Raw genomic sequence first — 11,242 nt, 5'->3', positions numbered from 1 at the left:
GACTACTTTTAACAAATCCAACTTAATAGAATTTTTAATCGATAAAAAAATTAAAAATAATTATTTAAATTATTAATATATTACAATAAAATTATACATATATATATATATATATTAAATTAATATATATAAAATATATATATTATTCACATATTTATATTTTAAATTCATATAAATTTTTCCCATATCACAAGCCACAGCTTCTAAGTCTTGGCTAACTGCAGCTAGTTGCTACTTTCTTATCCCGAAATCACAAGCTCTAAGCTAACACTTTCTTCCTTCCTTCCTTATTTCTTTTTAAAAGTTGACGAAGACCTTATTTTTTTTTCCAATTAAATTGAAAAGGACAAATACCTTATCTGAAGTCATTCTGGTAGATGGATACAATTAATTCAGGACTTTCCTGGAAGTCTTTAACAAATGCAAATGAGTAGGACTTTCCCTGGTGAGGCATTCTCAGAGTCTAGATTAATTCCCCATAAGTAGCCAAAGCTTTGCTCAAATCAAATGCCAACCTCTCTGACAAATTAATCGTTTGTTTCTGAAGCAAAACAAATATGTCTCACAACATCATTCAAGTGGTTACTGGAGAAAATGGCAGAAAGAAAATGAAATGTGAGATAAGTCAATGCAGCAAGATTCAAGGCACTGCTATTGTTTTGATCAAGAAGAATGTTTTGAACATTCTTCATGATTTCTTTGATAAGCTGACGGGTAAAACAGTCTCCCTGCAGCTCATTAGTGCCATTAATTGTGATCCTGGTGAGATTTTCTTTTTTCCTTTCTATGTATTTCAACAAACTAGTTTCTTCTCTTCTCTCTTTCTTTCCTTTTCTTGGGAAACTTTCATCAAGTGAAGTTAATGTGCCTATGTATGCAGAAGATGGGCAGAGAGGGAAAATAGGGCGTCCAGCTTACTTGGAAAAGCGCAATACTACTATGTCTACTCCACTTAAAGAAGGTGAAGTGCAATTCCAGATTACCTTTGATTGGGAAGAGGAAATTGGAGTTCCAGGGGCATTTACTGTAAGAAATGATCACCATGATGAATTCTACCTCAAGACTCTCACACTTGAACATGTCCCTGGTCATGGCTCCATCCACTTTGATTGCAACTCGTGGGTTTACCCTGCCAAATTTTACAAAAAAGATCGTGTCTTCTTCTCTAACATGGCAAGTAAATTTTGCACTTACTGTTCATGTCAAATTGTATCTGCTGAAATAGCAGCAGATCTGTTTCTTGATAATGAGAAAAAAAAAAATAAAGGTGATCCGTTCTTTTTTTTCCCCAGTTCTGGGTTTATTGAAGCAGTAGATAGGTTTTATGTCAATAATGCTTAATTTTATATTAATGGTGCAGACATACCTTCCCTATAAGACTCCAATGCCATTGCGAAAGTACAGAGAAGAAGAACTAGAGATTTTAAGAGGAGATGGAAAAGGAGAGCTCCAGGAAGCTGACAGGGTCTATGACTATGCTTATTACAATGACCTTGGAGATCAGAAACATGCTCGTCCAGTTCTAGGAGGGTCTACTGATCACCCTTATCCTCGCAGAGTGAGAACAGGCAGGGGACCAGTGGATTCAGGTTAGAGCGTATAATTATCCTTTAAGAAAGCTGAGATTATTGTATCATTTTATGTTAATAACTTGGTCTTATAAAATTATAACATTTTCTTATACAGATCCTTGCAATGAGAGCAGGCTACCTCTTCCTGAGAGCTTAAGCATTTATGTGCCAAGGGATGAACGATTTAGTCCCTCCAAGAACAAAGACTTCCTTGTTAATTCATTGAAATCTATACGTCAATTGATTGGACCTGAGCTAAAATCTCTATTTGATAGAGAGTTTGACTCCTACAAAGATGTGTTAACTATCTATGAAGAAGGAATTAAGCTACCTGACGGTCCTTTGCACATCAGCAAAGGAAAAAACATTACCCTGGAAATACTTAATGTGATATTTGGAAGCGATAGGAAATTTCCTATGCCTCAAGTGATTCAAGGTACTATGTTTTGTTTGGCAGTCAAATTATGAAAAGATTTTGGAGTTTGATACTTGGCCCTTTACTTGGTTTTCTTTCCCATGCCATTTAATTGTAATGTTCTAATGATCGGAGCAGTGAATGAGTTAGCTTGGAGTTCTGATGAGGAATTTGCTAGAGAACTGCTTGCTGGTGTAAATCCTGTTAGCATTCGTTGTCTTGAGGTTAGCAGAAGCTGCCCTGGCAATTTTTCCTTACTCCTTTTTTCTGCATAGAAAAGCTACATACGTACAAGAGAAATTTGGTTTTGCAGGAATTCCCTCCAAAAAGCAAGCTAAACTATAAACAATTTGGCGATCAGAACAGTTCAATAACAAAAGAACATATAGAGAATAAATTACATGGAATGAGTTTAGATGAGGTAATGTTTCCCAATGTACTTTTTCCATAACAGAATTCTTCTATTTATTAGTCTGTGCATGCTTTAATCAAATGTCATAAACTAACACACCTGGAAAGTATTTTGATTGAACAGGCAATAGAGAAGAACAAGTTATTCATATTGGATTACCATGATGTGCTGATGCCATACCTGAGGCTGATAAATGAGGAAACTTCCACAAAGATTTATGCATCAAGAACACTCCTTTTCTTGAAAGAAGATGGAACCCTGAAGCCACTTGCAATTGAATTAAGTTTGCCTCATCCTGAGGGAGATCAATTTGGAGCAGTAAGCAATGTATACACACCTGCTGAACATGGAATTGAAGGCTCCATCTGGAAACTGGCTAAAGCTTATGTGGCTGTAAATGACTCAGGATGTCATCAGCTGATTAGTCACTGGTACGAGTTTCAGATTTTGAATAAAGCTGACCCGTGACATTATACTGATGCAGTTTCCAAATTAAAGAGTCTTTATGACTTGTGTCATAGGTTGAACACGCATGCAGTGATTGAACCATTTGTGATTGCAACAAATAGGCAGCTAAGTGTTCTGCATCCTGTTTACAAGCTTTTGCATCCTCATTTCCGCGACACGCTGTACATAAATGCACTAGCTAGGCAGGTACTCATTAATGCTGAAGGAGTACTGGAGGCTACTGTTTTTCCTGGAAAATATTCCATGGAGATGTCTTCTGCAATTTACAAAGATTGGATTTTCACCGATCAAGCACTGCCTGAGGATCTCAAGAAGAGGTAACTAAATCCAAGTCTAATCCACATTGAGAAAGGAATAATTCATGAACTTGCAGGCAACTGAGACAAACTAATAGTTTGATTTGTTCTGAAACATATTAAGGAAATTAGTGGATAGAATTAAGTAGATTGATATAAAAAAAAATTTCACACATATGTAAGGTTACGATTACATGTCACTCATTTTCTTGCTTTGATTTATTTAGAGGAATGGCAATTGAGGATGAGAATTCACCCAATGGTCTTCGCCTGATGATAGAAGACTACCCATTTGCTGTTGATGGGCTTGAGATATGGTCAGCAATCAAGAAATTGGTTAAACAATACTGTTCCTTCTATTACAAGACAAATGACATGGTTAGACAGGACTCTGAACTGCAATCCTGGTGGAAGGAAATCCAAGAGAAGGGTCATGGTGACAAGAAAGGTGAACTATGGTGGCCCAGGATGCAAACTTTTGATGAGCTAATTGAAACATGCACTATCATCATATGGATAGCTTCTGCCCTTCATGCAGCCATCAATTTTGGACAATATCCTTATGGAGGTTACCTCCCCAACCGCCCAACCATAAGTCGCAGGTTGATGCCTGAAAAAGGTTCTGCTGAGTACAGGGAGCTTGAGACCAATTTTGAAGAGGCTTTCTTCAAAACCATCACTGCCAAGCCACAGGCACTTCTTGGTATTTCCCTTGTAGAAATCTTGTCAATGCATTCACCAGATGAGGAATATCTTGGGCAGCGAGCCCCTGGATGGACTTCAGATACAGAACCATTGCAAGCATTTAAGAAATTTCAGGAGACACTGGAAGGAATTGGGAAAAGAATCTCGGACAGGAACATAGATACAAAATTGAAGAACCGTATTGGACCTGTCAATATGCCATACACTCTCCTCTTTCCAACAAGCGAAGAAGGACTTACAGGAAAGGGCATCCCCAACAGTATTTCTATTTAAAGCTACTCTGCAAGGCTTCTTGTTTTTACTGTTGCTTTAGTTTACCATTAGATGTTCTTCACAATGTGGATTAATAATGAAATGAATAATTGTTTAGCCACCTAATCAATTGGTCATCCTTATTTTGATTGATTTTTCACCTGTTGGTTTCGCAAACTCGTTAGTTTAATGCTGAAGTTTCTGCTAACAAATGCATCAACTGAGGTCCTGAGGATGATTCGGCTGCTAAATGCTTCAGCCTACCATTTGATTTTTGTGAGAACATTGGAAACGTTTGATAAGCTAAAGCATAGTGCATACTTCGCAATTACTTCATCCTCATCCATTTCAACGGTTGAGTTTAGAATAACTAGAATTTATCCTCCCTTGCCAATTTCATATCAAATTTTGCTTTCAATTTACCGTTATTAACAGTGAAGTGCTGACACTTTCATCAAGCTCAATTCAAAGTTATGCTTGCAGTAACAATGTATCCTTCACTACCATTCTCAGACCACAGTTGAAAGTTCCAGCTATGCATTTCCATATTATAGTGAAATTCAATTTTGAGATGCTTCAAAACGTTGAGAATGCTGAAAGATCTTGTAGCTCAATTCTATCTGAAATTACAGAGCACATAGGGCATAGAGTTAAAGTTCAGGAAATACATTATTCAATTGGAAATTACTATTGTTTTTTAACAGTCAACATTGCACAAACATTTACAACCTCCATCTTCCAGCACCAGTTCCTAATTCAAATTCCAACCAAGATTGGAAAGGTCAGTAGTCAGGAAACTCATTTTGCATCTTTTGATTCTAGCTAGATGGAAAATGAAGGCAAGACCTTGAGTTCCAAAAATTCTTTGATTCCATCAATGATCATGCCTCACCACAAGGCACATAACCGAATCCATTTCCAGGCTTAACAAATGACACATCTAGGATAAGTAAAATGTCATTTGTATAAAATGATCAATTAAATGCAGAGGGTTGATTATAATGCAGTTTCATCTGCTTTAGGTCGCTTTGTTGATGCGGGACTAGATTCATCATCTTTTGGGTCAAGATTATTGTCAGTTCTGTTTTCTAGAGCCTTGTGCTTTCTGCCTACACTTAGGGAGCTTTCTTCCAGTGCAACACCACCATCGCTTCTATCAACCGCAATTTTGGCATGATCTGGCTCTAAGACTTCCATTTTATTATTACTGGATGGCTGCACTGCATTTGACTGTGGAAGTGAAGGGTCATCCATGGAGGAGGAAGAAGCCTTCGACTTCTCATCCTCCATCTTTCTTTGTTTCTCAAACATCATTTGTAGATACCTTCCTTGTTCCTCAATTCTCAACTGTAAATTCCTCTGAATCTGTCAGGATAAGATAACATCAATATCAGCATATATCACAAAACTTTAGTTGTGGAAACCATGCATGCATATGTTGCTTTTGTGCATATATTTAAGTATTGTAAAAAATAATGCTCATCTAGTGCCAGTCATCATTAAGCTCCTTTCCGACCAATGTTAATGAGAAGCTCAATTTGAACCAGCAATCTCCACTTCTTAACATCTTGATTATAATAAACCAACTTAACCAGCTTTTTTGGCTGTATATGATATCAGCAGAAAGAGGTTAGAAAAGCTAGAAAATGCACCATGAGAGCTTATACAAAAATTAGTTCTTATCTAGGGTAAGGGGAGCATAAGAAGAAGCACAACAAATGTAAATTTTCATTGAAGATTCCTAGAAATAGAAGCAAAAGGGACAAGTGAATCCTATGAGCTATTCCACAGGCTAACTTGAACATGAAGCAAAGTGGATTAAAAATTTCATGGTTTACTGTACTTGAGAGCTAGCAGGCTTTACAGGGAGACTAAGGTACCCAAATTTTGATATTATGCAGGTTTTCAAAAAGAAAGGAATCCATGCCAAAATGCTAAGCATATGAATAAGAATAAATGGTTGTGTTGTATTGAATTAAGATACCGCAAAACTAGCAAGAGACAGAAATCGGAGTTCGAATATCAATAGCATACCTCAAGCTGTTCATGGAGTCGCTTCTGAACCTCCATTTGCAATTGCAATGCTTCAGTGATACCCATGCTCCTGTTATTGAACCAAAGTTCAGCATAAAATCAGCTCAAGTTCCATTGGCATACCAAATGAAATACAAAGAATTTCTAGAGTATCTATCATGACATAAAAAAGTCCAAATGCATAAAGCCCAATGTAACCAATGTTCAGCATTAAATATGCCCACATTCCATTAATATACAAATTTTAAAAAAAAATCTAGAGTAGCTATTAGCGCATAAGGGGTGAAAACATTTAAAAACCCCCTGCATCATTCCCACACAAGTAGAAGTAGACATCCATTTGAAAAGATCATGAGAGATTATCATGAAAAGAAAACGTTTATAGCATCATTGCCACACAAATGACTTGAGAAGAAACTGATTATGAGAGATGATCATCAAAAAATTAAAAAAAAAAAAGATGAAATAAAAGAGAGATGACATCAATAATAGAGAATGCAACATGCTCTGCAAGAATGAAGGAATTAATTTGAATGAGAAAATGGAATTCATTAAAGGGAGAAAAGGCAAGCATACAGGTCTTCTTTACTCGTCTCTAATACAGAATTAAGTATATGGTTTAGACTAGTTCTCTGGTTTGGGATGATTGGAAGGAAAGAATAAGAAATAGGAGGAACTGGTACTACTTCACTCTAGGTTTAGGTGAACATGTGCATGAGGAAGAAGGATATCAACTTTAATCCTACTGCTTAACCAAAACTCAACCAATCAAAAGTTCAAAAATTGGAGTGAAAAGGGCCAGAAAGCAGGTTTTTACTTTTTACCCATTGTACTAACAAATACACCCACGACCCATTTTTCACAACTTCCTCTATAACCAAAATGACTAGAAAATCATTGTTCTGCACATTATTCAACAGAGAAAAGGGAAATCAAAAGTCCTTCTTGCCCAACTCTTCCTTAATTTCTACCCATCCTCAAAACCTTCCTCCAACCATAAAAAGAGTAGAAAAAAGGTGCTTGGATCTCTCCTTGATTTTTTTTTCTTCACCATAGTATATAAAGAAAGTAATGAAAAACAAAAAAATTAATAAGCCTATTAAGGATAATCTAATAGACTAATATCAATTGTTTCTGCTCATCTATTAGAGGAAGTCTAGTTATTGTATGTAGAGGTACAGGCACATGGAAATTTTTACACTTGAAAGCAAAGTGTTAAAAACCGAAAAAATTAAAATGTGAAAGGGCCTTGAATCATCACACTTAATAATCTATAGGTATAAATTGCAGGCATATAGCTGAACTTCGATCATCACATTTTTCTCAAATAGTACATCAGTAAGTTTTTCAACCAAAAACAGGAGATGATTACATTGTGAAACTATCGGTGAAGGAAAGAACTTACGTTTTCATGTCTAAAGATTTCATTTCGTCAATGGAACTCAACTTCTTCTCTGAAGTTCCTAAAAAATGGAGAGAACAACCAGCTTCAAACAATTGCAATATAACAATAAAACTCATATGCAAACCTACGAAGGAGAGAAGGATCCCATGAAAATTAATGCATAGCATTCTTCTATAATATTATACACTAAAAATACAGTAAGCAAAAATAACAAAGAAATGCAAATATTAATGCATTACATTCTTCTAATATTACACACTAAAAATATGGTAAGCAAAAATAACAAAGAAATGCAAATATTAATGCATTACATTCTTCTAATATTAGAGGCAAGTAAATGTCACGTTAGAAAGAAGAAAAAGGAGCTAATCAGAGTTACCTTCAGATGATTCTGGTTTATATCTGGCCGTTCTGTACTTCTGAAATTTAAAAAATATGCTACCTAAATCAATAACCTTATAACTAGCTTCTGAAAGGAAACAGAAAACACGGTCAAGTGTTTAAGATGAAAGAAAATTCACATACCTGCAGGTGGCTTTTAACATGGTAAATGGTCAAGCCTTCAACATTGATGAGCTTTAAAACACCCTTTGGAGTTGCTCCTGTAATTTAAAACTCTTAGTCAACATGACAACAATTTTCCAGTCCCTAAGATTTGTAAATAGCATACTATAACCAGGAGAACTACGAACTTTCACTACCACCAAGCTTATTGACAGCTTCTACAAAAGCCTCATGAAGTTCTGGTGTCCAGCGCATTCGGGGCTTTGTTGAGGGTGCAGTACAAATTGGGTTAGAAACAGAATATGGTTCTCCATTATTTGCATGTTGATGCTGATGAATTTGGCGTTGCACTGAGATTTCAGAAGATGATTTCAGCACCTGATACATCACTTACAATTTTAAAGAAAAGTAACAAGAAAATGATATAACAAAGAAAAGGATGTTTGGCAGCTTAAAGAGCTGGTTCAGATGGTTATCAGACAATACTAAAATACAAAATGAACTTAAAACTAATCTTAGAAATTAACTCAATCAGTGGTCAAGCAAAATTTACCAAAACATAAACTCTAACAGTAGCCTTACTATTCACAGATGAAGTACTATATAGTTTCCCAAACACCTCCTAAAGTTGTTGAAATTTTATTTTATTTTGTTTTATTTTATTTTTGAGAGAGAGAGTACAGAGTAGTTCTACTTTATAACATTAGACACCATATAGATGGATGGAATGAGATGTATGCCTCCATATGCAAACATTAAATTTACTGCATGCACAGATTATATACAGTAAAACCACATTATAAAGAGGACAACCTTTTGTTTGACATCTGTTGGATTAGCATCATTAAGAAGTTCACTCCAATTTGGGTCCAGATCATCATCAACAGAGATCAACTGATCTGCCCACTCGTGCCAATCTGTTCTCTTAGAAAGATCCTCCGCTGTAATGACACCAATATTGCTTTCCACTTCACCATTCTCAACAGTTACATTTTCAGGAAAATAAAGCAAGTCATGAAGTTGATCCATAGACCAGGACATATCCTTATTTTCTTCAGAGTGACTAATCAGTGCTGTGGATTGCACTTCAGAATGGGCAGACTGGGTTGGTGCTACTGGCAAGGTTCCCTGATTCCTTGATGACTGAGAAATGAATGGAGAATTTTGAGACTGCCCACCTCGTGGTGAAACCAAAGAAGCATTTAATTCATTCGGATATCTCAAAGATGAAGAAAACAAGTGTCCAATGGTCCCACTATTTGGACCCAATGGAGATGCCTGTTGGATTATAGGGTTTCTTGTCAGTTCCCGTTCTGAAACAACCTGAAAAGAATCAGACAACTTGGAGTACTTATCTTCAAGAGAAGTAGGAAGAACTGAAAAAGATGAAGACATAGCTAGTCAATTTCTTTGCCCCCAATCCCTGAGTATAAAAAACACAGCACACATTCATTATGGCTGTATGCAGAGAATCAAAAACAGTGTCAACATCGCAACCACTTGCTCAAACTTCATGTGAACAACTCAAATGTAACAAAATACGAAACAAGTTGTCATGCATAGTAACGCATTAATAGCAGACGAACACCACTCAAAATTGGAATTTTGGCATCTGTGAGAAGAAAATTACAGAATCCAAAATGGCAAAAATGATGCTGCTCAAAGATGCTGATAACTGGAAAAATTGCTTGTAACACTTGAAAATTTACAAGCCCAACTTATTGCCACAACTGATATCCACTATTAGCCAGGAAATGGAGAAGCAAATTTGATAAGATGACCACATAATGACTGCCACAAGAGACCAAATTAGAAATGAAACAGTTAAGTCTCACATCTCAACATTTTAGTGCATTCAGCAGGTGATATATACCATATAAGATATCATTAGCCAAGGAAAATATTTTGTACGAATGGTAATTTTGAATTACATATATGTTTGAGAATATTTCTACTACAACAGGAATTAGATGAACCAGCCTTAAGCAGAAATATAACTTATAAAAGAATGGAACTGCGCAACAGGAATGATGGAAAGCCATATAGCTTAAACCAAAAACACTCTCACACAAAAACAATAAGAATACAAAATCGTATCCAACCAGTTCTAATTCTTACATAACTCCACAGCACACACACATCCCAACTATCAGGTAATTTAAAGTGCTCAAAACAATCACTAAAACTAACAAATTTATGCTGAAGCAAGCCCAAATTTGAACTTGTAGGATCACCATTAGAAATTCAAATCTATCTTTATCACCATTTAAGTCCAAAGAAGTGAAAAATGAATAAAAAACCATCCAAAAATTAACTTATGAGTAGATAAAACCATCGTGTTTAACACATCAAAACCACAATTTTTGCATCCAGCACACCACGCCAACTCCAACCACAAATTCTCACCCAATCCATAAAAAATATATAAAAAAAAAAAAAAACCCAAAAGACAGAACACCCTAAAGAACCTCAAATCCTTGAAGAAAACAACCAAAGCAACTCTACAATACAAGACAGATAAAATAGCTTATTCTCTATCAAGAATCAAAGCCTCACAAAAGGAACAAACTAAATTCACTACAAGAAACGGAAGAATGATTGGTGTTTTTAGGGGGTGGGGGGCATCCCAGGCAAGAAACCAAAATGGTCATATCAATCAAAATTATGAAAAATACGTGAACTTGAAAATCTGGAACTCAAACTCAAAAATGGGTAGCTAAAAAAGTTACCAAAAATTGCGAAAAATCGAGAATTGAGTATCGACAAGCCGGTGATTGGATAAGAACCCAATGTTTTGGACGCTAAAACGCAAGCAAAGGAAGAATATCGACTCACGATACTACTATTTCTAGCAGAATTCAGCAATTGCACGAATTCTGTGTCCCAATCTCTGTGTGCCAGCCAAGGCCCAAAGAGAGCTTCATGTGTCTCATCATCATTGATAGGAATGTTTTTGCACTTGTCAATTATGTACGATTAATTATTAGCCGCTGTTTCGTTCAGGCCCCCGTGAGATGGGAAATTTTAGTTATATATTTGACGGTGGTGATTGGAGTAGGAAGTGAACAAAGCATAGGTGTTGATGTGGGTGATTGTGAAAGGCCGTCAAAGGGATAGTGGGGCCCAATAAAAGTGGTGATTTCTTTTGGTACTCGATTGGCAATAGCATTTTTTCCAAAT

General features: G+C 36.0%; 2 protein-coding genes across 9 annotated transcripts; one reads left to right on the top strand and one right to left on the bottom strand.

Moving 5' to 3' along the window:
- Positions 1 to 384: 384 nt before the first annotated feature.
- LOC110668153 (probable linoleate 9S-lipoxygenase 5) lies at positions 385 to 4,272 on the top strand. Of its 2 annotated transcripts, none has more exons than XM_021829280.2 (9): positions 385 to 762; positions 881 to 1,173; positions 1,361 to 1,589; positions 1,687 to 2,007; positions 2,125 to 2,210; positions 2,300 to 2,407; positions 2,522 to 2,829; positions 2,920 to 3,183; positions 3,390 to 4,272. In XM_021829280.2, the coding sequence occupies exons 1-9, from the start codon at positions 558 to 560 to the stop codon at positions 4,138 to 4,140; spliced, it is 2,565 nt and encodes an 854-aa protein (XP_021684972.2). In that variant the 5' UTR covers positions 385 to 557; the 3' UTR covers positions 4,141 to 4,272. The 2 variants fall into 2 exon arrangements, with proteins under 2 accessions (XP_021684972.2, XP_021684973.2); XM_021829281.2 differs by having other exon boundaries at positions 411 to 762; positions 884 to 1,173.
- A 492-nt stretch (positions 4,273 to 4,764) lies between these two features.
- On the bottom strand, positions 4,765 to 10,947 carry LOC110668154 (protein PHR1-LIKE 1). Of its 7 annotated transcripts, XM_058144449.1 has the most exons (9): positions 10,792 to 10,932; positions 9,693 to 9,853; positions 8,876 to 9,485; positions 8,251 to 8,440; positions 8,084 to 8,160; positions 7,938 to 7,977; positions 7,559 to 7,616; positions 6,154 to 6,223; positions 4,765 to 5,484 (listed from the first exon to the last, which is right to left on the bottom strand). In XM_058144449.1, exons 3-9 carry the CDS (start codon positions 9,455 to 9,457, stop codon positions 5,116 to 5,118), a joined length of 1,386 nt encoding a protein of 461 aa, XP_058000432.1. In that variant the 5' UTR covers positions 9,458 to 9,485; positions 9,693 to 9,853; positions 10,792 to 10,932; the 3' UTR covers positions 4,765 to 5,115. The 7 variants fall into 7 exon arrangements, with proteins under 7 accessions (XP_058000432.1, XP_021684974.2, XP_058000431.1 ...); XM_021829282.2 differs by lacking the exon at positions 9,693 to 9,853; XM_058144448.1 differs by lacking the exon at positions 10,792 to 10,932 and having other exon boundaries at positions 9,693 to 10,766.
- Positions 10,948 to 11,242: the final 295 nt, after the last annotated feature.

Source organism: Hevea brasiliensis, chromosome 3 (assembly GCF_030052815.1).
Source record: "Hevea brasiliensis isolate MT/VB/25A 57/8 chromosome 3, ASM3005281v1, whole genome shotgun sequence".
Taxonomy (NCBI): Eukaryota; Viridiplantae; Streptophyta; class Magnoliopsida; order Malpighiales; family Euphorbiaceae; genus Hevea; species Hevea brasiliensis.
The sequence above is the reverse complement of the archived record's forward strand: the minus strand, read 5'-3'. Positions and strand labels throughout refer to the sequence as shown.